Raw genomic sequence first — 27,320 nt, forward strand, 5'->3', positions numbered from 1 at the left:
AATTACAGAGGCTCAAATACATACATACACACAACTAATATTTGGTTAAATGCCACTTAGCAAGTTGCACCTTGACCGGACATTATTGGTAGCCATCAACAAGCTTGTGGCATTATTCTGGCTGGAGATTTGATCACGCCTGTTTGGAGAGTTGATAGAGTTTAATTAAATAGGTTGGTTTCATAGCACAGAGCGTAATTCACAAATTTTCCTCATTATTTCATTCACTTTGTGTAGTGCACCAGTACCACTGGCAGCAAAACAGCTGCAGACCATGATACTACCACCACCATGCTTGACATTTTGTACAGTGTTTAGGTTTAAGAGCTCTTGTCATTGTGACCAAATAGCTCAATCTTTATCTAGTGTGACTATAAAACCTTTCTGCAGGAGGCATTTTGGCTTATACGTGTGGGCAGCTGCAAATTTTATTCGAGCCTGAAGTTGTCAGTTTTGGAGAAGGGGTTTCTTTCTTGGTTATGACCCTCTCAGTCCATTGGAGAAGCGGTTTCTTTCTCCATGGTGATGGAAACTAATTTGCAGTTGATAAGAAATGGTTCCAAGAGACCTTTCCAACTTGTGGAAATCTACATATTGGAGCCTGTACATAAACTTTTAATCCTGTGTGGATTAGAGAAAATCCAAAATCCAATTAAAGTTGTGCACTTACTCCTTGTTTTTAAAGTATGTAATAGATGCGTTTGAGTCATTCTACCCTGGAAAAAGAACAGTTCAAATAAATGATTAAAAGCCCTAAATTGCAATGAAATTCATACCCATGATTACTGTATGTATGTATCTTTGACTATGACTTTAGGTGGCACACAATAATTTCCTGTGGCAAAGATTACTGAAATAAACCAGCAATAAAAAGGTTAACAACATCTAGAAGGCATTTGGATTTGTCCTAATTTCTTATTTATTTGTTTGTTTCCTATTGAAAATAATTTAGCTAAGAGGATACATTTTTTGTACTATCTTTAGTTTCCAGAGTGTAAACCCTGGCCGTGCCTGGTATCCCTTTTTTATTCATAGCGTCTGAGTCCGTTCATGTGGTGTCACTGCAGGCACAGAAGGCCCAGGGTCAGAGCGAACCTGCCAACAGAGCAGTCACAACCAAAACAACCACACCAGGTACCTGCAGGTTTATAGAGAATCATTCTGTATGTCTTTTTTTCATAGTAGATATAGAAAATCTGCAAAAATTCTGCAAAACTACCTTGCCAAAGTTTGAAGAAGTCAGGGGATGATGTATATCCAGTGACTTTAATATTCGTTTGGATCCAGACATTTGGGTTTTTATCTCTTTGTGTGTTGTCTAGCTCCACCTGAACATGAGGCCCAGGACATCAGTGTCAGGGTCATGTCTCCTAAATCAGTTCTCATTTCGTGGGTTGACCCTGCTGTCGAGATGGAGAAAGTTGCCCCTGGGGCATCCAGGTGGGCTCTGTTAAAGTGTCAGTTAACAAGGGGGGGGGGGGGATGATGACAAATAGAGAAAAAATAAAACTGAAGTCTTATCTTTCTCAATGGAATAAGGCATTTTCTTTTTATTCTTAACTCAGATCATACACAGTTAGGTACAGGGAGAAGGGTGAGTCAGCACGCTGGGAGTACAAGGAGAGCACGCAAAGGAGAATTTTGATAGACACCCTGTCTGCTGACAGCATGTATGAGTTCTCTGTCAGAATCTCTCAGGAAGAAAATCACAGCAAGTGGAGCGACTCCGTCTTTCAGAGGACTCCAGAGTCAGGTATTTGTTGACTCTGTTTGCTGAGAATTACTTACACGATATCTCATAGTGTTTGATGCAGTAAGAATCTGTAACTGTGTGAAAGAAATGAAGGGTTATAAAGAGCCAAAACCACTGACTTTTTTCTTTTAATAAAATGAAAACAGAAATGATTTTTTCAAAAAAAAAAAAATACAAAAGGCAATTCATTCTTGCACAACCCTTTTAAGCTTATTTCCTCATACCACATCTCTTCACATTCGCTGCCTATTATTCCTTTTTGATATATGAGCCTAGGTTTGGCTGCTGCGCTCCCATTATTGAAGCTTTTATACCACGTTTCAGGTCCTGAGCTGCAGTTCATTGGAATGTCAACATTTACTGCCTGGCTCACAGTTTAGGTCTCCTTCATACACAATCTCAGGGGGCACGATCTGACAGTGTATGGCAGCAATATTTTCCTCAGTTGTAGCCTTCTGGCACAAATATCCTTACTGTTTTTACATGCTTTAAGCAGCAATTTCCTCACCCTTTATACTTTCTGTTGCCTATGGTTTCTTTTTTGCTACTTGTTTTCCATTCACTTTTACTCTTCACTGTCACAAGCACCATCTGGGCCACCTGAGAACTTTGAGGTCAAGCCATTAAGAGGAAAAGGGACTGCTGTTGTAGCAACATGGGATCCACCTGAAGAGCCCAATGGGAGGATAAAAGGTCAGACCAAAATAATGAAACTATTGTTATCATCATGATGGCAAAACATAACAATTATTCATTTTTGTGCCTATATTGGCCACGGATCTTTCACCCAGTGACAATATTCGCATTGTATCTGGATGTGTCCTACAAAACAAAGTGCAGCATGCTGATGTCACAGGGCTAATCTTTGCTGTGAGTTTACTGTCACTGTTAGAACGAATAAAGAAAGCCAGCTTATGCTTTCCAGACATGTTGAAATAGCATCAGAATTTTCTCTTGAATGATCTCACTACCTCTCCAAACCTCTCTTTCAAACAGAGTACATCTTGACTTATGTCCCTGCCATGAAGCCTTTTGAAACAAAAAGCGTGAAGTACCATGGAAGTACCACGACAGCCACCATAGATGGCCTCACACCTGGAGACCGTTATATTTTCACCATTAAGGCCACCAATAGGAAGGGACAAGGACCACAGAGCAAGACCTTCAGTGTCGCCATGCCAGGAAGTAAGCATATTTGATAATGTAATTATATAGTCACACTGGGGAAAACAGTCCTTGGAGACTTTGGAGTTGTTGCTTCAAAGATGTGGACCAGGTCTGTGACCACTTACAGTCAGCTGCTGTCTTCAAAACAACCTTGTCTGAATGGGGTCAAATTGGCGATTACAGGCGATCTTTTCAAAATAACTTTGTTAAATTGTTGGAAACTGCAAATCTTTTGCCATCTGTTGCAAATCTGTTGCTGTCTACATACACAGAAATTCACAATAATCAGAAATTTACATAACTACTTATGGCCATAGTCCAGCCAGAACCTTATAGATTTAAAACATAAATACAAAAAAATTTCCACAAATAGTAATATAGTTGCTGCAGGATAGCAATTTAACTGATTTAATTTAAAATGATGTAGGCACTTGACAACCAGGCTTTTTTATAGGGATATAACCAGAATGGGTATCTTGCAACTTCATACAATCATTTGCTGAAAGCAAAAAAGATGTACCGCTATTGCCAGGCAACCATCAATTTTTCCTAGTTGCACGGACGTTGCTGTCCTTTTTTTCACCTGTTGTGATTGAGCTATTAGGCATATGTGTGCATTTGAGCTTGAGACTTGCACATTCTAAATTTTCATTGTCGTTGTTATTTTTTGTCTCCTGGCAGGCAGCAGTGCCACCTCAGCATTTTCAAAAAGCAAGGACAGCCGCAGGACTGGCCACACGCCTTCCAAACAAGATACCGACCATGATGACATCCAGTCAACAGAAGTGCCAGAAATACCAACCATACAAAAGCAGCCACTCCCTGCTGCACCTGTCAACAGGCGTTTTCGTCCACTTTCCCAGACACGCTCCTATCACAGCATCTTCTCTTCCGTCAGGGGGTCAATCAGGAAAGCAGGAAACAGAGGCTCTAACAGAAGAAGGGCTAAGAATGATGAGGAAGAGGAAGAGGAAAACAAAGTACCCACAACACCACCTCCAGTAGAAGAGACTACAACAATGGAATTTGTACCAGAGCCTAAAGAAACTGATAATGATGTTTCCCCTGAAACTGAGGATGAAGATGAATATGATGAAGAGCCTCTGACTACTAAAACCCCCTCCCTCAAAGTTTTAACACCTTCTCCAACTAAACCTGCATTTAATCGACTTAATCCACCAAGAAGAAGGCCATTTAAGATTAGGGTCCATCAAAAAGCAGGATCCAAGGATGCATTCACTGGTTCATCTTCATCCTCGTCTTCCGCATCATCATCTTCTTCTTCTTCTGCTTCATCATCATCATCATCATCATCCTCTTCTGCTTCATCATCTTCTTCTTCTTCTTCTAATTCCCCCACCTCCACTTCTTCTTCTACCTCTTTGGATTCCTCCTCATCTTCCTCATCATCCCCTTCTACGACCTCACTGTCCTCTCCCTCACTTACTCAAGAATCTGCAGCAAGCAGAAAGGACTATATAGCTCTCACATATCCAGAGTCGAAAAACATCTTTGAAAAGTCCAGCATAACACATGCAAAACCCTCCACATCACTTGCAAAAGTGAACAGTTCACAGCAGACACAGGTTACACCTGTAGGTAGAGGTTCCACTTCAGCAGGACGCGCCAGTGGCACTGGTTTTGGTTCTAGATATGGTTTAGGCCGAAGATACCCTGGGAGCTTGTTAAGAGGGAATTCTACCCGAATGTTGAATGGTCACAAACCTGCTGTCATTTCACAGTCGAGTTCTCCAAGAAGAACTCAGAGTCAAGTAACTTCAAGCATACAAAGTTCAGCAACATCACAGGCCACTTTACCGGAAAACACTCAAAGCCACGAAAAGTCAAGCACTCTCAATCCATCAACATCAAAGTCAAAATCAGGAAGGACTTCCAATGGTGAAGATGTCTTGGAGTCCTATAATTCTGACAAGTCACGTTCTACTTTAGAATCTAAGTCTCATGGCTCGACATCTTTGCAAGTGACAAATCCATCCACTTCACAAAGAAATGCAAACCACCCTTCCACTGCAAATACATCAGGATTATCTCAAAGAACTTCACAAAGAGGATCTCACAGCTCTGCAAGATCACATGACACACACAACTCACAGAGTTCTCACACATCATCTGAGCGAGACACATCAAATGTGGAAGGAAATGATGACACTAACTACAAAAACACAGAAAGAGAATTAACTAAAGCTGAGGACTCTGCTTTAACTACTATAACACAACCGACAGAGAAGCCAATGAAGAAGGACAAGGAAAAAGATGAAGGAGCTAAAGAAAAACCCCCAGTTTCCGCAGGTACCAGAGTCAGGCCTTCATTTGCTGAAAGATACCCTTGGCTAGCTAGTCGTTACCCAGGCAAAGTCATTTCAAGTACAAGGATAACATCTCCAAGACAGGATAGTAGAGTTCCTTTAACCAGGATTTCATCCTCTGTTGGGGCTGGCAGACCAGTTTTGAGGGGGACAACTACCAGGGTCTCAGGGGCTACAGGTGCTGCTGGAGTGCCCTCAGTACAGGAAACCAGTGAAGATCCAAGTACTTCTTCTACTCGTGACTCACTAAAGAATGGTTTCGGAGCAAGTTCGGTTAAGCCGTCACTGATCAATCAAAATGTAGGCTCTGGCGGCACTAGAAACCCAGCTACCTCATCTTCATCATCTTCCTCTTCACCATCCATCTCTTCAAGTCCTGATCGTCATCACTCCTTAGGTGGGCACAGAGACTCCAGTGAGCCAAGCCATAGAGAACTTACAAATGACAAAAGTAGCAATGAGGATTATCTCAGTGAGAAGAGTGGGGAAAATGATAAAGTTGCAGATCCTATAGAAGCTCAAGAGAAGCCAGCAGAGTCTGACAAAAATGCAGAAGACAATGCAAGTGTGGATACAGGAGAAAGTTCATCCAGGACCAGACCTGGCACTTCCTCTGGAGTCCCTCTAACTAATCGTCGACCTGGTGTAGGGGTGAATGGAAGGGTACGCTCTCCTCTCTTACCAAACAGGCAGTTTGGTGGGTCTAGGCTTCCCCTAAGAGTACAACCAGCACAAAACTCTAGGCTGGGCTCTTCAACATCTGACTCTACCTCATCATCATCTGATTCAGCTTCTTCCTCAAATTTACCCCAACCAGTACTAACCTCAGATAGCGACATAAGCAGTGGCACTACGGTGACAAGGACAGGGGGATTGATTGGAGGCAACTCCCACTCTACATTAGCCTCATCATCCTCATCTTCATCTCGAGATAGCTTTAGGAACAATGGGAGTAGGCCTCGCTATTCCATCAGAGGGAAACAAAATAATGGGAGAGGAATCAAACCTGGCAATGGAAATGGTAACGTTAATTCACATATGCAATTATGTGAAGTTTTTGACGTCAGTTTAACTCCGAAATTCTTTAAATAATTTTATAACATGATGCCTCTGCTTATGTTCTGTACCTGTCAGGTAAAAACGGACGACCCAATCTGACAGCAACAGATGATAAAGAGTCCTCTTCCTCTCATGGAGCCAGCAAGGCCACTGGTCAAAGGTTTATCACTGGACCAGATGGAACAAAATGGGTAATTATATTTAATACACTAACCTTAGTTTTACCTGTTCCTGACTCTTTGAGCTGAAGTATGTCCAATATGATACTTATTGTTGCAGTTTAGAGCCCAGGAGAGATCATCAGAAGGAACTGAACATAAGTTATTGATATACAGAATTCACTTATGCTATTTGGTGATTAGACTCCGAATGAAATCCCAGCGATAAGAATTAGGGCAGGACCCCTTGGAGTCTAGATGCTTGTGGTAGTGATTAAAGATAAGATAGAGGCTTGCACGAAGTGACTTGAGTCTGAGTCTGCAAGGTAGAATGAAAGATGATCATGGTATTAAGAATGGAGGCTGGTTAGTTTGAATGAGGCAGAATGAAAGATGATTGGACTACAGCAATGAAGTCAGTATGTAATGAATAGAATAGCAGCGAAACACTTGGGGAAACCAGACAACTGAGTGAATACAAATCCTCCTTATTAAACTCACACATAAGCTTAATTTATAACAGTCAACAAATAAAAATGTAAAAGGTAAAGAGTTAAGAAGAAACACCTTTTAACTATGAAGGTTTTAAGTAGAGATGTTACTAGAGGCTAATTTGATAGCCATTTGAAGGAGGGAAAAAATCAGACTAGTCAACTAGTCTAAAAGACACAAAATCCTCAGATAACTTTGAAACTGAGCATACTTTAAATAGACAATTATTACGTTCCTTGCTAATCAAATAATGTTATACAATAACTACTGTTGAAATGTTCAGCACTTTATATTCATTTTAAGAATCAGTCATTTAAAAATGTGCTTATTTGCTTTCATTTTGGGAATTGGATTAGGTTGTTACAGCTCTTACATACAATCCCTTAAGTTTAAGATCACTTGAAAAATGGAAAAAAAAATCACATTTTGCATGGTTTGATCTTAACAAGGTTCCAAGTAGAGCTTTGACATGCAACAAGAAGAAATGGGAGTGAGACGAAACATTTTTGTGCGTGCAATTTATTGAAAACAATAAAATTAAATTGAAACCACCTGTTTTAGAGCTGATCAAAAGTTTAAGACCACACCTCCAAAAAAAACACGTAACCCCCCCAAAACAGAAATCCAAGTTCCAAACATGAACTCAGGAATGAGTAGCTCCACCGTTATTGTTGATCACTTCAAAAATTTGTTGCAGCATGCTTGATGCAAGCGTTTCCATGAGGTGAGTGGGAACATTTCTCCAAGTGGTAAAGACGGACGCACGAAAGGCATCTACTGTCTGGAACGGTTGTCCTTTTTTGTAAACTTCCCTTGCCATCCATCCCTAAAGGTTCTCAATTGGATTTAGATCAGGGGAACACGCAGGATGTTCCAAAAGAGTGATGTTATTCTCCTGGAAGAATTCCCTTGTCCTGCGGGCATTGTGTACTGCAGCGTTGTCCTGTTGAAAATCCCAGTCATTACCACACAGATGAGGGCCCTCAGTCATGAGGAATGCTCTCTGCAACATCTGGACATAGTCAGCAGCCATTTGACGCCCCTGCACCTCCCGAAGCTCTGTTGTTCCACTGAAAGAAAAAGCACCCCAGACCATTATGGCACCCCTTTCACTGTGGCATGTAGAAAACATCTCAGGTGGGATCTGCTTGTTGTGCCAATAATGTTGGAAACCAACAGGACCATCAAGGTTAATTTTTTTCTCATCAGAGGTTAAAACTTTCTTTGACCTTTCAATGTCCCATGTTTGGTGCTCTCTTGCAAAGTCCAAATGATCAGCTCTTTGGCGTTCAAGGAGAAAAGGCCTTTGAAGACATCCCACCTTAGAAGTGATGACGCACTCCGAGAGACCCTACCTGACAGAAAATGACAATGAATCCACATTTTTGCACAGATTTGGCCTTTTAAAGGCATATGGTGCCTGTTTCAGTTTTAGTTTATTGTTTTCAATATATTGCATGCTTAAAAAAATGTTTTGTTTCACTGCCATTTCTTCTTGTTGCATCTTGAAGCTCTACTTGGAATCTTGTTAAGATCCAACCATGCAAAATATGATTTTTTGCCATTTTTCTTTTGATTGGGACTTTATCTTTGTCAAAAATAAACAAATAAAGCTATGGCCACTGAAATATTAACTTAGAATAAAAACTGGAAAAAGAGTGGTGGTTAGACTCGAGGAGTTTACCCACCCATTTACGCAAAATGTTCTGGGACTGAACAATGAAAGTACGATATGTCTGTTGTTCAGAAGAGAGAATAGATGAACATCATGTTCATGAGATGTAACATAAGCTGTGCCTGTGGTTAGAATTTGTCACCTTTGTACTTTGTACTTTGTCTGATATTAGTTTTACTCTCAGAAAAAAAGTAAGAGAGCTAATTGTTCAAAAAGCTGTCTTTCAAAGTAACAAATGTGGAAAGTTATTCACCTCTTTAAAAAGTCTTCAAAATTCCACAAATCAGATGTTCCCACTTAAACTGTTTACTGTATGTCTATGTTTATGAGAACCCGTTTTGAACGGGACTATGACTTTCCTAAGCATCACAGTCAGGATGAAGCGTAGTTCTCACATGAGGCTCCATCAATGTTGTAAACATGTTTCTTTCCTTAGGTGGTAGATTTGGAGCAGGGGATACTTATGAACGGGGATGGAAGAGTTCTCCAGGACTCCCAGGGCAAACCCAAAAGAGTGGTCCTTGGAGAAGATGGACGCACTATTTTTGGTGAAACACTTCAGCCATTTTTATCTTAACATCTACAGCTTGGACAATGTATTTAAAAAGTGCAGTGAGTCCATTATTGGCTAGATACAGACACAACTTTTGTATGTTTGCGTCTGAACACTGCCACAGTGAATTTTAAATCAAACAATCAAGATGTGATTGCATTACAGTCTTCCAGATTTAATCCTTTGGCCTTTATAAATATTTTGCATTATAGCCAGTTTTATACACAGTCCCCTATTTTATCAGCCCAACTGACTGACAAGAAGTTTCATGGCCAGATGAGGCCTGTTCCCTTGATACAGTATCACATGACAAATGAAGCAGACATAATGTCTGAAGTTCATCCAAAGTTGATTTTGTATTTCAGAGTTTTTCTCTGTAATTTTAAATATAAAGCCTCAAGAGACAACAGTATAAGCAATAGAGTATAGGGTTATAGGAGTATCCAAATAAAGAAGAGTACTTAGTGGATCATAAATTATTTGGCATCTAACTATGTCAAAAACACTTTTAAGCAGGCAGGCATACCAATGTTGAGGTCTACAGTCAGAGATGCATCTGTCAGATTATTATTTATTTATTTGTTTATTTATTGGTATTATTATTACAGAGGCAGAACTACAAGAGTTGTATTGTTGTGGACTTGACTGCTTAATGAAACATCAGCTGAAAGTGCTTTAGAAACTTTGACCATTGTCAGCTGTCTGGATGCATGTTAAAAACAAAACAGCTGCAGAAAAGCATTCTTTCCCATTTGCCATTTTTTAATATTTCACAGTTTTCACAAGATTAATCTTTTTTTGCATTACAAAAGAAACTGTAGTATTTCGCACCTTTATGCATTTTAGTGCAAATCTGGTTTGTATTGAAGACACAGGCATTAATATTCAGCTTCATTTCTACCCAATCACACATCGCCAGATCACATGGGTAGTCCTTTGGTAAGCCAGGACGGTATTGCGCTGTTTGGCCATGGGAGAGATAGTCAACCTGTGATCAATCCAAAAGACAAGGTCCTCATGGTTGGAGGGAAACGTGTACTCGGATTGGATCGGCCTCGCCCCAGGACCTCCACCACCACCACCACCACCACTACTACTACCACCACTACTACCACCATGGCTCCTACTACCACACCTGAACCCACCACCACTGACTGGACCACAGAGGAGTTTACCACTGGATTTCCATACCCAACCTGTCCACCTGGGACCTTTTCCAAAACAGATGAATATGGTTATCCCATTCTGGACTCAGATGGAATCTTGGACTGCTATCCAGAAGGTACTTTTTTAACTGAAAATTCATATGCTGCAGACATTGTCATAAAATGCTCATCAAAACAGAAATATGTACAGCAGGAATAGAAGAATATACTCCAGTACACCTACGTACATTATTGTTTACTTAATAGCTTTTCCACAGAGCTGAAGTCAAGTTCAGAGCCAGAATGTTCACATAAAAAACTATGACTTCACTAAATCTCTCAGTTGTATTATTTGTCATATCCATCTAGCCCAAGGCCAACAGTGCTTCCCGTTTGCAGCCACAGATCCCACTATAACCCTTTAAATGTGTATATAAATGTGTGATCGGGTCAGTTTGTGTGTCTGGATGTATATGTGCATGTGAGTGTCTATGTGAGACCACAGAAACCACATGGACATCTGGAGGCTAACTATAGCCAGAGTCCTGCTGGTTTAAACACACTATGAAACCGTCAGTTGTGCATTGCATTAATGTTATTACACAAACAAAATCAAAGAAACAGACTTAGACAAATGCATAAACACAAAAAAGTAAATTATATAGATGCATACAGAGTAATTTGAAAATATTCAAGCTATACCAGCAACACTATACTAGACGATCAAATTTGCAAATACAATGTTACAGCAATAATAATAATACATATTTGTGTTACATTCTAAGCTAAAATAAAATGCACTTCGAAATGTGTCTGCAGTCATGTGATATTGATGCTATAGCTTGTTCTACTTCTCTGACAGAGGACTCCTCAGGAATGGAAATGGACTTCATGCTTACAATGACCAGGGTGCCTGATGCTTTAGTTCTTAAGAAAGGTATTGGCTGAGTTTGGCTTCGGACCTTCATACCGCCATTGGGCTGGGACCAACTAAACTGCACTGTATGCTCACTGCTTGTTGTCTATTACGCTGCACTGTTTGTTTATTGTCTGTTTATTTGTCAGGGCATCTGTTTGCAGGCTATTCCCATCTCTTCCTTTTTACTTGCTGTGTCCTTTGTTTCTCATTTTGTTTGTTTTGGTCACGGTTCATTGCTTGGATTTAGGATATTTTCCATTACACGCTGTATTTAATCACTTTTCTTCCTGGATACACACTGCATGTAAACTGACTTGCTGAAGAGAATGCAATGCACTTGCATTGCATTAAATGTTTTAACATTCTTTTGTAATGTAATAGCTGAACTCAAGCTCGAGCTGCAGAGGTTGGTTGCTGTTAGCAGTTGCACTTTCTTATTTTATTACAGTAAATTTTGAGATCTAAAGGAATCAGTTGCATGTGACATTTGCTTTCATTCTTAGGTTTGCTACAAAGGTCACAGTAAGTGTTGCAGTATTTTCTTAGCATTTCCCTGCCGTGCCTCATAGCTGGTTGCATGTGTGTGGACCATGATGTAATGCTAAGGTCCACTGGTGCAGCGCAGGAAAAAAATATGTGATGAAAGAAGAAGAAGCCCACTGAATCCCGCCACATTGGTTTGCTTTGGAGACTTTTGAAACAGTTGTTGTCTTCAAGTCTCTCTCCCCCAAACCCCCCACCACCCACCACCCCCCTCCTCTACTTCCCACATGGAAAATATGGGTAGCAGAAGTGCAGCTTTGGGTGTTGGGTCAACCATCTGCCCTCAATTAATTAAATCTGACATTCTCATTACACAGATCATGGCAACTCTTACAAAGGATTAATGAAACACAGCAGCAGATTATTAAACTAGGATGTAAATAACATAAATCTATTTGGATCAAAACCTCACTGACACATGTGCTGTTGCTAGATGAGTTTGTTGTCCAGACCACCCCGCCACCAACCACCACCACCACCACTACCACCACCACCACCACAGAGATCACGACGCCAGAGGTGCACATCAGACCCGTGAACAAAGGCCCTTCAAACGAGTTTGACCTGAGTGGGAAGAAGAGGTTCACAGGTACTTCAAGTCTTTATTGTATTTCTTCTTACAAATCCATGCTTGTACATACTCTTGCCTTAACGCGATCTGTGTAGTTTCACAACATGCCAGTCTTCAATGGCAACTATTACTACAATGTAAAAAGAAAAAAGTGAGTGATATGACTGCTTTTATAAGGAAGGATCACACAGTGTGATGAGACTGAAACTGGACACTTTATAGTATCGTTCAGGTCATGTTTTTCAGGTCATTGTTGGAATTTGCAGAGCCACAGCTATAACAGTTCTTATCATCAAAAAGAAAAAATAGCTTCACAGACCTGCTCATTACTAAAGAACAAAGATAAAGTAGATAATTAGATAATATAAGGAGGCATTTGGAAGCCAAATATACTGTATTTCTATTTTAAAGCCAGGTGTTTGCTTTAGGAGTTAGCATAGACTCAAAACAGTGCTATAATGAGACTGAATATTTGACTGATATTTGTCCAGAAACATGAGATGTTTAAGTAGGTAATGGTTTGTCAGTGTCATGTTTACAGCTGTTTTCTGGTGCTCCAAGTGGCCACAGAAAACTATATTGTTTGTTTATCACAACCTTTTTGTGGAATTAGCCCTGAGCTTCTCAGATTTCAGGTTCCCATTGTGCATCCTTTACACAAACATACACTATATAGGCAAAAGTATTGTCTTAATCTTTGAATTTGTGTGTTTTCAGTCCTGTTACAACAGATGTGTAAAGCACGGGATCATGCAGTCTCCCTTTACAAACATTTGTGAAAAAATGGGTTGTTCTAACAAACTCAAAGCAAGTGGCAGTACTTTTGTCCAATAGTATAAATCTACATATAACAGAATTTTTTTATGTACTGAACTAGAGTTTTAGCCAAAAGCTTTATGGTTTCCATTTTTAGTGACCATTCTGCTGGATCAGTCTCAGAATCATTAGTAAACATTTGTTAATCAGTCTACATTACACCTTAGGAGCAAAACAGGATGTTTTGGCACAGATTTCCACTCACTACACTAAAATATAGACATAATATGTTAGTTCAAAGACTTAAATTACTTTAGCTTCTCCCATATTTTAAGTTGAATATTACAGATTTCTATATGCATGATATACCCTTTAGATATACAAGCATTTACACTGCACTCTCTTTTTCTCCCACTTCCTCCAATTAGCTGTGAGTATATCTTTATTTGGGTTACTGTGAGTTTAGTCAAGAGACAGCTGAACTTCTTTCTTTGTGAGTATATTCATATGGATGGAGGTCTTACCCTGCTGTAAATAATAACCAGAGCTCTGTTTTATTTTGTAAAGGAGTAATACGTTTTGGACCCTGATTTTCGTATCAATAGCTCATAAATGCATGACCTTCTCAGGTTGCACGTTGACAATGTGCCACAAAAAAGAAAATATACAACCACACCTTAATTGGATCATAATAACTACGTTCATGAAGGACATTTTATTCAGGGTCTTTAGACTTCATCCTTAAATATGGCCCCCTACTGTCTTTTAACTGTTCTTGTGTGCTTTCTTTGGCCTCTCATACCCCGTCACCTCATATGGTTTCACAAACAGACTGAAATGTTCTCTCAACAGAAATAAAAGCAACATCTATGTTACTATTCCAAACACTACGTAATGTTAAAGGTCCTTTTAATAGGTGCCTTTTTGTAATAGCATGTAGACTCTAGCCACAGGCTTTAAAAATAAATTACAGCATTTCAAGAACATGATCAATAACTTCTTTTAACTGTGGATGTTTTCATGGTGAACATACGGAGAGTCTGAAAACAGACTGTTCTGTAATTAGTGCAAGACAGACTTCATAAAGTGAGAGCTATTAAGTAGGATGACTAATGATAGTTAAAATTATTGCAATATTCAAACTACAAAAGCACCAGTTCCTTCATGTCAATAAGGTCCCTGCTTCCCTGTGGACTCCAGATACGCCTAAGCATCTGCAGAGCAACAGAAGATGTTGTACAAGAGTTTGTAAAGACTGAGTTTGTAGTTTTCCTCATGGTGCGTCTATTGACTTTGTGGAAAAATTACTGGGAGTGCACCTTTAAAGTAGAGTTGTGGCAGCATGAAGCTGTTGTAAAAGTTTTGTAGTCATTGTGGCCATTGAGAGTCAAGGTTTATCTATTCTGCATGTGAATGAGCTCAGAGCAGCATGAGCTTCTATATAAGACATGAATAAAAGCTTTACTTTAACTTACTGACAGATTTAATGCAACATGTCATTATCATTTAGAATGATCTTTGTAAGAAGCATTGTGAAGGGAGAGATTTATTGCTGTGTTTTTATCAGTCGTGTCATAAATATCAGTGACATGTTACGCCAGAAGCCACAGCGAAACGATAGTGCAGCTTCTCTCTCGGTACACGACGACTGTCCTGCGACTACACACCTCACATAGCCATCTGAAAGCTATTACTTTCCCAAGTCCGAAATGGAAATCATAAAAGTTAAGGCTGCTGACCTCAGCAGAGAGGGAAGAGTCCTTTGGCTCAATGTGGAGACTTCCTCTTTCCTATTTATTAGTTTAATATATCTTAGGTCCTCTTTAGCAGCCTGCCAGTCTACTGATATGCGTTTCATCAACCATCCAACATTGACTTCCCCTTCCTGTCCTTGCCCATGCTTGGTTTGTTTTGTATTAATCTGGCAAAAGCAGAAATGGGACAAAAAGTATTAACTAATAATTTTCAGCAGTTGCGTGAATATGCGTTGGACTTACTTCCAGATGGATGGAATTTGCTGCATTGGGCAAGAAAATGAGCATCAGGATATTTGGACTATTAGAATGCAAATTTATGCCTTACTAGACTAATATTACAGCTGACATTATGTGAACTTTCCTCATACTGTTTCCCAGTGACTTTTGATGCACATCAGACGTACACACGCCAGTTTTTGCCTGTGTGCTTTTGGATTTGTTTGGAGGTTTTTTGTTTTTTTTTAACAAGCAGAAGAAGATAGTGTGTCTCTGTAGGGAAGTACTTTAAGCAATGAAAAATGAACACAGGAGGAAAGTAAAACATTTGGATCATCCACAAGCACGGGCCTCCACAGATCCTAGACATGTGGACACAGCCTTACAAGCACCCTATAGGCACATAAATCTGCTCACTGCGGTGGCAGATGATCTATTTCAGTGTATGAATCCAGAAAACAAAAGCCATATGACCACATATCGAAGCCTTTACCAGCTGAAACCTACGCAGTTTAACTGTCTGAGGGTTGATGAGTTGATACTGACATGTGCTAGACTTTCAGCATTCAAAGAGGGCCAGTCATCTGGGGAGGTGGGAGCGAGGCCAGACTTCAGTGGTTCCCTCCAAATCCCAGTCTGACTAGGAATTTTGTGATACTTGAAGTATTCACAGCTGTAGGTTCAGCTCTCATTTCCAGAATCACTGAAAACAAGTAAAATTTTAAATGGAAAGGACAGGGAAGGGACAGTCAGATGAGCATGTGGCTAGAATCTGACTTCCTTATTACAACTGACCCAGAAAAGAGAATTATAGTTTTTACCACATTTGCAGAGGGAAAATAATAAATCAAAATTGGGTAACCTGAAAAAGTACTAGAATCCTGTCATGTCTTTTATTGTGTGCATTTACAATAAATATGTTAAAAATTACCAACATTATATTTTTTTTCTAAATTTCCTGTATTAAGAAGATATCTTACTCAAATTTATGTTATTAAAATAAGTAACCTAATCCTACATTAATTCTTTCCATCAGCTCCATATGTAAACTACATCCAGAAGGACCCGGGAGCACCTTGCTCTTTAACAGAGGCTCTGGAGTACCTTCAGGTTGACATCCTGGAAAACTTAATGAAAAATGACAGCCTGGCAGCCAATCACAACCAGCCTCCCAAAAACAAGCCTCATAACTTCACTGTGGTCGCCATGGAAGGCTGCCACTCCTTTATCATCCTGGACTGGGCCCGCCCTCTCAAGGATGATATGGTGTCAGGTAAGAAATGTTGTTAATCAAAAATTTCTGTTATTTTACAGTGACTATGCATCTGTAGTTTTGTTTTGTTGGCTTTTATACATATTTTATCAGAGACATTTCAATGTTTATTTTTTAATTAAATGTGGTGGAACAGAAATAATTCCCAAACCTAACTATGAGATATTTGTTTGAAAATTCAGCAAGTTCTAAAATTTTTATTGTGAACAAATCTCCCAACTTACTACTAACGAACTAACAAAATGCAGTGTTAATCACAGTCGTAAATATGTTTAAATGTATTGAATGACAAAAGTAAAGACCAGTGTCTGTGTTTTAAATTCACCTTTGCACTGCATGTGATTACGTTATTGAGTATTATTATGAAATGTTACTAAAGTAATGAAATGAAACTAAAGCTCTGAAAACAGGAAAGTTGTAGCTGATTTAAATTTGGCCGATGTTACCTTAAAGGTCGTCACGTCTCAATAGCTTTCAGTGCAGTTGGAACATTTTCTGGCAGACTGTTCAATGTGTGCAGAAATCACACATAAGCTCTTGACTTTGAAACTGACCTCAGTTTTGTGCGCAAGATCATCGCCCGTGATGACCAAGTACTTTTAAGCAGTTGAAAAGTCAGCTGAAGAGACGGACCAGGAGCTTGCTGGTGATTTTGTTTGACAGTTTGTCCCCCAAAGTGAGAATTTTAGTGAGGACTTCTACTGTTCAATATTGAGGCATCTGATGGGAGAACTTTCAACAGCAACAATTGGAGCTCTGGTGCACTCCAGAGTTTGATTGTGTGGCAGATTAGAGCACACTGTAAATACAGCTGTTTTTTGGCAACAAAAACTACCCGGACCACTAATCAGATCAATCAAATCAGTCAAATTCCAGCAAAGTATTGCTGTGTTTACATTTTTCTGTGACATCCACACCTGTTTAATACATAGTCTGTTTCATCATATTCTCATCTGTTGTGGTTCACCAGATACCTTGAACATGTTATCAGCCTCCCTCCGGACTCACATTTTAGAACTCAGTCCAGCAGCTTATTGGGAATAAATCGTGAAAACGCAGACAGCATAGAACACTTGGAATAGTGTTCCTCAACTCCCACCGCTTCTCAGAGAAAACCAGAATTCATCTGACCTTGAAATTGACACATGGAAAAAGGGAAAAGAGAGGAGAGTGGAGATAACGGCCTTCTGTATGGGCTATCAGAGGTAGCAATCTGGCCAGCAAGAGAAGCAGTATGTTTTCTTTGGCAGGCAACCACAGACTCATGGTCATGCAGTGCACAGGTTCATCATCTGATGTGTATAACAGATAGGTCTGTGCTGTCACTGGTCTTTTCTTTCCTTGGATTCTTACCCACTATTGGTTCTTGGTTACTTAAAGTTTTATTAGACTTTTGTGCCTTATCTGTCTATGCTTTTTTTGGCATCAGTGATTGCTATTTCTCCCATTTAAACTGTCCTAAATAATAACTTCAGATATCTACTTTTTTCTTGCCCACAAATCTTATCATAGAAATGAAAAAAAGGAAGAATTGATCGCACTAAGAAGGAATTTCTGTGTGCACAAAATCTGATGTAGTTTCTTCTTTAGTATTTTGTTGACCTCCATTGTTGTCACAATTTCCTGTGTTTCCTTTCCTTTCCTTTCCTTTCCTTTCCTAATGGACTAGGCTACTCTAGATATACAATATAGATTAACTGGCATATATATATGCAGGATTAGTTCACACATCCAGATCTAATCACAAAGGGCTGTTTTAGTAATTAGGGGGTGTTTGCACAACCATGCATTACGACTTGTGGGTCATGGCTTTTTTAATAACTATTGCATGGAAACAGCTGTTAGCATCTGGTTTTGTGAGTTTTCACCTGTACCCAACTTCTGTTTCCATTTACTCTGATGCATTGAGGGCATTTTCTTTGAAGGCTTTAGACAAAACATACACTTTATTCACTGAATACTTTAATTGTTGCTCTTGGCTTAAAGAACTACCTTCAAGAGACACAATTTATACCCATAGTAGGGGAAATTGCCCTCTATAGAGTACACAGACAGACAGCAAAAGCAAGGATACTACTCTATCAAACCTCAATTTAACTATGCAATAAGGAATGAGGAATGAAAACTCAACAGAAGAAAAACAAAGTAGCTAGTATTTCCCTTCTCATCTGTCAGCAGCCAGCTGTGTTGGTCCAGCGCCAGTAAAAACAGAAAGTCCTGCTCAAAAGTCCAATAGAAACAGTCGGTAGTTTGACGTGCAGCTGAGCTGGTCTCCATAGTTTTAAAGTGAGTGATCGAGGGCTGTGTGACCTCAGGTATTCACCGGATTCTGAGGATTTGTCTGTGTGTCTGAGAAGAAGAAGAAAGCAGACAGAGAGGAAGGCAGGCTGGAAGACAGTCAGTATGAGCAACAGAAAATGCAGAACTGCAGATTTTCTTTATAGTGTTCGAGACCACCTACTCCCACAAAGGAATAGTTTGACATGAACTGTAAATATGAGGCTGCCACCAGCCACTAGGAGGCTTAACCTCATCACCGCAAGGTTGGCTGGGCTGCCAGTGGAGACTTGAGGAACTTATTGCACGCTGCCAAGAAATTCTGGTATATGGCCCTTATTTTTACACCTTGGTTTTGAACTGTGTCAGGTTGGCTCTTTCCATATGTTTCAGTCTTTGTGCTGTGCTATGGTAACCAACTTCTGGTGGCCAAAAAAAGAAAACAAAAAGGAAATAGGTCTATTTCTCAAAATATCAAACGTTTCCTGTTATGCTGACCCTCAAATTGATGTAAGCATAAAAATTCTACATCTGCTTTAGAGATTTTCATTTTAATGACTAAGGAGACCTGCAATTAATTTTGTGTTATTCTCTGCAGGCTACATGGTCCAGAGTGCCTCATACGATGACATCCTCAACAATAGGTGGTCCTCTAAAGCTGCCACTGGGACACACCTGGCTGTGGAAAATCTCAAGCCCAACTCTAGGTAACATATTTTATTGTGTATGTTTACAGTAGGTTAATGTTCTCTAGATGCATTTGCACGTACAATGTGTGAACATCCAAAATACTTTCCAGCTGGAGCAGTGTACAAAATCATCTCCCATGTGGGAGTCATAAAAACAAAAGAAGCTTATTTTACAAACAAAGACTTGCTTAGCTACATGAATCTTTTACCCTGACCTCTGCGTGACCAAATATGCATGTTGCCTGTGTGTTTCTGTGTGATTGCATGTAGATGTTTTGTTTTGTTTGGAACGTGGCTGACTGTGATCAAATTAGTTTTATATTATTCAAAGCATGTAAATTTTATGCTGTAGTGGCAGGAAAAGTCTTTAAAGTGGAAAAACCAGCAGTTTGGTTAAGAAACAGATATGAATCTTTTGTGACGTGCAGTAAAACTCAGATGAGACCCTAGAAAATTCAGCGGAACATAAATACAGCACATATTATCTGACACTTACACAGAGATACAGCCATCTCGGTCTGTTTCAGTTATTAGAGCATGTTTCCACAGCCGTGTGTTACGAGACATGGGTCATGGCTGTCAAAATAAATGCATGGAAACATGAACCCAAGACAGAAAAAGAGTCTTGGATTCCTTTGTTGTTCACCTGTGTTTTTAGGGGTTTCAGCTAAAAGAATTTTTGATACTCTAAATGGTGCAGTAACTTATACCTAGTTGCAGTAATTTAAAAATAGATTCATTTTTTCGAAATCGATACACAATGTGTGGGTGTTTATGTGTTATTTAGTCAGCTGATGCATATAGGCCATCCAGATAATCTTCAGCAGTTCTCAATAAATGCAGTGATTAAGTACTGGCAAGTGCAAGTAGACACAAAAGTGAAACTACTTTATATCCTTTAGCAAAAACAACATGTGTGAACTATGCATAGTTCAAATGAATGCCATTAATGGACACTAAATGCTTTTATATAGTATATTGCACAGTCTAAAGCAAGAGTCTTTAGTTTTGTGAACTGTCAAAAAAACAGATGAACACAAAAAGCTTTCCAAAAGTATGCAAAAGGTTTTTATTCCCGCCAACCAGTTTATATCCAGGATCACGGAATGGTTTATGGGATAGTGTTGGCATTTCCCGTGCTGGAGGCTCCTTCATGGTTTCCAGAACTACAGAGCAAATTTGTATTGCATTGACTAACAGGATAACTGCATATAAGTGAAATTTATCCTTTTTTTTTTGCATCCACAAGTTTCCCTCTTTCTATCAGTGAGTCATGTGGTGGGTAATACTTTATAATAACTACACAAGCATTAATAAGTTATTAGTAAAGACCTCAGGTGGGTTATGCATGAATTTTACAATAAATATTTCTATGTTGCGTATCGCTTTGTGCTCTTCCTGTTGTGTCATTTATAACAGCTTTCTAAGGCATAAATAGTGAGCCATAAATAGGCTCACTTTAGAAAAACTAGTAACTCCTTTAATAGACCATGAATTACAATATTAGATAAGTATTTATAAAACCTCAATTAACATTCTCACAAATAGCTGATATCTTAATCATTACATGTATAAATGTATATCTATGTACTCTGTTAATTACTAAGACTTTTTAAATGATTCCATAAACCATTACAGCCCCTAAAAAGCTATTTTTTACTTGATGTAATACTTAAAAGTGGTGAATCCATCATTTGTAAAGTATAAAATGCTGACATTAGTCACTTTATATGAGCTTATTTAGCAAGAACCTTTTATGTCTGTGTTTATAAATGACATATTACAGATAAGTAATGCTTTATAAATGATGACTTGAGTATTTCCTAATACCTTACTAACCCTTAATAGTGTGCTTTTATAAAGTATTGCCATGTAGTGCATACATAACATATATATTCTACTTCCATTTTATTTAAGGTTTTTTTAATGTAAAACTAGCTTTCATCAAACAAAAGTCTAGCAGTTTTCACTCTAAATAGCTAATTAATACCTGAACGTGAAAAAATGGAAATCTGCAACCATTTAACAACATGTAGTAATTCATTTAAAGCCTTTTTATGCATAGAAATTGACAATTTTCTGGTTTCCCTACTTCTGGTTTTCTAAGCATCTATTTCTCCTGCTGTATGTAAGAGAAGTGTAAAGAATACAAATCGGTTGTGAATTTATTACATATGTGAATATTTTTGAAAGAGTTTAAAATTGGCTTTTGTGGGTTCATCCTGTGGTTCAGCTGTCATTTATTATGAAAAGCATATTATGAGGCCAGGCCAGATTTGGCTTGAAAAGGTACAACATGTGCAGTTGCCACATAGAATTTCTTTTTGAATGAAGATCTCTGCATTGAAAGTTTCAAATAGCAAGCAACTTTGGTCCTTGATACTGTATTTACTTTCACAATGTCCTTTTTTTCCTACCCACTCAGATTTCTTCTCGTCTTTCTTCTTCCATGACGTCATCTCTCTATAGCTGCATTGCTTTCTTCTCTCCCTCTCCCGTGACATAATTTGGTGAGCGTCTTCATATGGCCGTGGTGATTGGATCCAGGCTTCATGACTGTATGTGGTGAACATTTTTAGACTTGAAATTGACAGATGATGAGCTTACTGTGTGTGACCTTGCACAGTATACGAAAGCTCATGCGCACGCATCATGCACAGTGGAAAAATTTGCAGTCTCTCGGTGTTGTCACTGCTGTTTTTTTTCAAATGTGACAGGACTTTATAATTCCTCAACCACCTGGAGATGAAATGAGATCACTGTTTGGCTTTGTTTTGCACTCTGGCAAGAAAGCTCGTGACATCTAGTAACGCTTTTGGGTGACAAATTTCTCTTTTGATTAGAGTTCTCTCTCGCTTTCTTTACTTTTCCACATCCTTCCTTCTTGTTGTCATTCATTCTTCTACTTTCCTCTCAGCTGTTAACCTTCGCTTTTATAGATGTGTCTTTTTCCTCTCACCAATCCCTTTTGCCTCTCCTCAGTCCTGCTCTGCTTTTCCCTTGAACGTGAGCCAGAGAGCCATTTTATTGTGCTGCGCTCACTTTGGATTCGTACAGGCATAAATCGGGCTACTCTTAAATCTTAAAGAATGTCAAGTCATCTGCTGCGCTCGTTATCATTTTCCTATTTTTAACCAGTAACAACAAAACAGGTGGAGTGGCACGTTAAATGCTAAAACTTATTAAAGCCATACTTTGTGCTCTGTTTTCATTCAGGTACTACTTCAGGGTGCAAGCGAAGAATGTGTTTGGTGTGGGACCATTCAGCGAAACGCTCTCCTATGTTACTGAATCAGGTTGTATTCTGTCATCACCTGCAACTGTAAACTTTGAGATACCCTAATGATTAAAGTTCAGACTGACTCTACATTTTCTTTCCTTACTGTACAAAAATAGAAGAAAAATTGTCACGGTTATATTCAGCGCACAATATTCACACAGAGAGTCGCCCTTGAAGAGAAGCCGACTTGCACATGTACACTGCATTACACGGTCTATTGGTTTTTCTTTCCCATCATCAGGTGAATGCATTAAACTTGATATGCAGTCTTTTTCACCCCTGGTGTTTACATTCTTTTTTGTTTTTTCAGATGACCCTCTCCTCATTGAAAGACCACCTGGTAGGTCTGCACACTAACGGCACATTTCCAACTTAGAGACAAGTTATACTGAAAAATAATGAAAGAGTTACAGTAATTTAGGATGGATTTTCTCTTCCCAAGCTTTCCTTATAATAGTAACATAGCTAACGTTGAACTTCTGTGATAATTAACTGGATATTGTGTTCACTATTTTCTAGTGTGTGACAGTTGCGTTTGTCTGTTGTTATTCTTTGTACTTATGTTTATAACAATATGACCCCAGGAGTGATCTGGCCACAAGTGATTTTTCATAACAATGATATTTTTACTTGCTTAAAAGAAAATAATGATGATAAGTAATGCATTTAAATGTTTCTGTGTGTAGGCAAAACATATATACATCACTTGATGAATCCCTGAATAATATAACACTTTAAATATAAAGAAAAAAAGAAACCAAAGGGCAAAAATATCAAAGAACATTTTAGGCAGAAATGCAACTTAATGCTCTTCTTCCTTTATTCCTTAATGCAATCAGGAGGCGAGCCAATCTGGATTCCCTTTTCTTTCAAGTTTAACCCAGTCCACAGCAGCTGTAAGGGCAGCCAGTATGTCAAGCGGACATGGTACAGGAAGTTTGTGGGTGTGGTTCTGTGTAATTCCCTACGATACAAGATCTTCATGGGAGACAGTCTAAGAGGTAAATATATTTCTGATGCTTAAAAATCTGATTTTTATTACACCATTAGGCAAGATTTATTATGAATTGCCTCCCACCATAGCAATGGGAAATGTTATAATAAAGATACCTCTCCCTTTCCCCCACAGACCCATTTTACAGTATAGGAGATACGTTTGGCCAGGGAGAGGACCACTGCCAGTTTGTGGACTCCTACAGGGATGGAAGGACAGGCCCGGCCTACTTGTCAAATAATCTGCCCACAGTACAAGGTAAATAAAAACAGACTGTGCATATTGTTTAAAAATTTACAGCCTGCACTGTTAGCCCTTACTTATCATTTGTTTCTATGCCGTCTGCCTTTCTGGCTCTGTAAAGGACCAGCTGGTTGATTTATATCCATGCAACATATAAAGATGCAGAATATTGTTTGCATGAATGCTCATTAAAGTGATTTTTGTGTTGTGTTTTAGCCCAAATTTCACATGCTTTTCATTACCCCAATTTTTCTAATTAAACCATAAGTTCTTAGATTAAAGTCATGAATTGCTGGTAGTTATTAGTTTCGGGTCATTTTAGTACACCATGAAAATGCTTAAAACTTGCTCCAGATAAGCCGTTGACTATATTTATGGTAAGTATCAATCTTCTAAGGGTAATTTCTTATATGTGTGTTTAAGGCAGTTTTGCATTGTGGCATGAGACGAATGTACGATTAGTAGTATGCACTGTGTGTGTGTGTGTGTGTGTGTGTGTGTGTGTGTGTGTGTGTGTGTGTGTGTGTGTGTGTGTGTGTGTGTGTGTGTGTGAGATGTGGTGCTGAGCAACCACACAGATGTGTATTAGATATACAGCTGTGATTGGCCTGGCAAGGGAAAGACCAGTTGGGAATATGTATGACTGGGAGAGAGGCCAGTCACATTGTGCTGGAGCAAATGAAACAGGTCTCAGATTTGTCTAATTCCCACGCTAATGGCAGTTATCTCTGAAAGTTTTACAATGTAAGAAATGATCAAATTCACAACCTTCGGGGTAGCAGCTTCTGCGGTGCTGTCATTTTCTATCAAACATTACTGAAACAAGAGTAAATAGTGCATTTGTTGTGGACTATTTCTATTACTATTGTGGAAGGAGTACCTTTGCATCAGAACAGGGTATGTAGGATTGCCTAAAACACCATATCTATTATGCTCAAAGAATATGCCACTCTGCGCCACAATGAGAGTGTCTCTGATGCGTTCACAAAACTGCAGTTCCATAAAAATAGATGCATTTGATAAATTCGAAAATAGTGTTATTGTTTGCAAATTCCAATAGAAACCAACTTACATGTCATTTGCCATAAACTCATGTCCACTGATGTGCCAGTGGAGAAATGCCATTCATACCTGTATAGGTTTTGACCAGTGCTTTTTTACTACTCACACATTGCATTATTGCACATTATCTCATTTTGTTGTGCAGTAGTTTAATGGATGGGGATGCTTCTATTTATTTACCTGTCTAAATGAGGATGGCTTTTAGCTATAAATAACTTTTTCTCTATTGCAGGATACTATCGTTCCTACAGACAAGAGCCAGTTACATTTGGGGTTATTGGCCGACGCACGCCCCATCCATTTGTGGGCTGGTATGAATGCGGGGTGCCCATCCCTGGAAAATGGTAACACAGTGAGAAGAAAAGACATTGTTGGGCAACTGTTCTGCATCCTGCTGCAGGCCTTCAACTTTTCCGGTCTTGCCCTTAAAAATGGACTTTTGCCTGCCACTACAAAAAGACACCACTTCGAATTTGTTACAGCTTCACACAAAAGGAGAATATAGTACTTTTAAACAATTCAGTGTATATCTTTACAATGCACTTTTTATATAAAGCAGTCTGTATATGAGGGGAAAAAAGAAGCATGTGTGCTCTTGCTTAGTGTAACTCTTGTCTCAGAGTGCCCTATTTCCAACCATTCCAGTGACAGGTCCCCACCCAGTGTTATTTATTTGACCAGTAATGCAGTGACATTGGACCAAAGAAGAAGCTGCAAAGCAAACTGTAAGAATGGGCACTTGAGGTGTGTATAGGTCATTTTTAATCATGACATTTGTATTTCATAATGTAATAGCTTCTGACAGCTACTTTGTGTTTGTTTATTGTGTTCATAAATAATCATACTGTTTTTACAACTTTTGGTATTCACCAGAATCCATTAAAAGTTATTGTGTAAGTTTTGTATGTGTACGGACAAAGAATAAAAGACCAAATATTTGCTCAGGAACTGTGGGAGATTTAATAAAGGTAGTATGGGAAACATAGCAAAAAAACATGAATCATATTATACTTTCCTCTCCTGACACATTCTTCTCTAGCAAAAGCTTTTACACATGATCCAGAGCTACTTAATCAACTTAATGGAAGATCAGAGTATCAGATACGGTTTAGCTGAGCCAGTTGGAACACCACCTATTATAATCTGATAAAATCTCAAAAACAACACATTGTGGATAGCAGCAGGTGCAAGACACAAAGAAAAACTGAGAAGCAATCATAGTCAGTAAAAACTAGTCAGCTTCGACATGTACCTCTGTGTATTGCAGAGTTCTGATAATGTGATTTTACTTGGAATTTAACATTTAATCCAAAATAGAATTTCTGCGTGTTAGCACTACATAGTTAGCTATATTATATAGTTAGTATTATACGTTTAAATATTGCACATTGTCGCATTTACACTCACCAGTCTTTGCCTTCAGAATTGCCTTAAATATTCATCTTCATGGTATAGATTCAAAAAGATTCTAGAAAAATTCCTCGGGGGTTTTGCTCCATACTGACAAGACAGTAACAAAGAGATCCTTCAGATATTTTTGTTTTGCACATCCTTGAAGGAAATTTCCTACAGGCGCTGTTTTGAACTGAAATCTGGTGACTGTGGAGGCCATTTGAGTACAATGAAATCATTGCCATGTTCAAAAAGTCTGTTTAAGTTGATCTGAGCTTTTGACATGGTGTGTTATCCTGCTGGAAGCAGCCATCGGAAGATGTGTACCCAGTAGCTATGTAGAGGTGGACATGGTAGGATGGAGCCATGCTTTCATGTTGTTTCTGCCTAAAATCAGAATTATGCAAAAGTAATCAAGACTTTAAGATCAGGCAAAACATTTTCAATCTTTTGTTACCCAATTTTGGTGCAAATTGTAGCCTCGGGTTCTTGTTCTTAGCTGACAGTAGTGCCACTTGACTTGGTCTTTTGCCGCTGTATCTTACCTGCTTCAAGGTTTGACTTGTTTTGTGTTCAGAGATGCTCTTCTGCATCTTACAACTAAAGTAGTTTTACCTTTCTCCTCTGACCTCTGACATCAACGAGGTAATTTTACTCAGAGAACTGCTGTTCAGTGGAAATTTTCTCTTTTTGGTCCATCCTCTATAAACCCTAGAGGTGGTTATGTGAGAAAGTCCCAGTGGATTTTTTCATGGCCAAGCTTAAAACCTGGATCCCCCGTAGCCGGTTACCAAGATTACGTGAAGTACCCTCAGAGGGTCTGCTAGATGATGTTACTACGGATGATACCTACAACCACGATTACCGACACTAACAAGCTGATTTACAATACGGCAGCAGTGATCGGTGAGATGCTTGGCTACAAGTTGAACAGCCACAAGGGGCAGTACCCTCCATGGAGAAGGAGGCTAGAGGGCAAGATCAAAGTAGCACGGAGGGAGGTTAGCCAACTAACGGAG

At 39.1% G+C, this 27,320-nt stretch overlaps 1 protein-coding gene across 2 annotated transcripts in view; it reads left to right on the forward strand.

The window, feature by feature from the left end:
- The window catches only part of fndc1 (fibronectin type III domain containing 1), a 39,730-nt gene extending 13,858 nt beyond the window's left edge, over positions 1-25,872 (forward strand). The window contains exons 5-22 of one of the 2 annotated variants that reach the window (XM_063496165.1): positions 1,036-1,134; positions 1,323-1,440; positions 1,566-1,753; positions 2,339-2,446; positions 2,750-2,938; positions 3,602-6,268; positions 6,382-6,497; positions 9,068-9,179; positions 10,104-10,466; positions 11,192-11,266; positions 12,225-12,380; positions 16,128-16,364; positions 19,240-19,348; positions 22,547-22,626; positions 22,921-22,950; positions 23,450-23,611; positions 23,740-23,862; positions 25,142-25,872. In XM_063496165.1, coding sequence (XP_063352235.1) covers positions 1,036-1,134; positions 1,323-1,440; positions 1,566-1,753; positions 2,339-2,446; positions 2,750-2,938; positions 3,602-6,268; positions 6,382-6,497; positions 9,068-9,179; positions 10,104-10,466; positions 11,192-11,266; positions 12,225-12,380; positions 16,128-16,364; positions 19,240-19,348; positions 22,547-22,626; positions 22,921-22,950; positions 23,450-23,611; positions 23,740-23,862; positions 25,142-25,257 — 5,048 coding nt within the window. In that variant the 3' untranslated portion in view covers positions 25,258-25,872. The remainder of the gene's footprint in view (positions 1-1,035; positions 1,135-1,322; positions 1,441-1,565; positions 1,754-2,338; positions 2,447-2,749; positions 2,939-3,601; positions 6,269-6,381; positions 6,498-9,067; positions 9,180-10,103; positions 10,467-11,191; positions 11,267-12,224; positions 12,381-16,127; positions 16,365-19,239; positions 19,349-22,546; positions 22,627-22,920; positions 22,951-23,449; positions 23,612-23,739; positions 23,863-25,141) is intronic. The other variant, XM_063496166.1, reaches the window with a different exon arrangement.
- The last annotated feature ends 1,448 nt before the right edge of the window (positions 25,873-27,320 follow it).

Source organism: Pelmatolapia mariae, linkage group LG15 (genome assembly GCF_036321145.2).
Source record: "Pelmatolapia mariae isolate MD_Pm_ZW linkage group LG15, Pm_UMD_F_2, whole genome shotgun sequence".
NCBI lineage: Eukaryota > Metazoa > Chordata > Actinopteri > Cichliformes > Cichlidae > Pelmatolapia > Pelmatolapia mariae.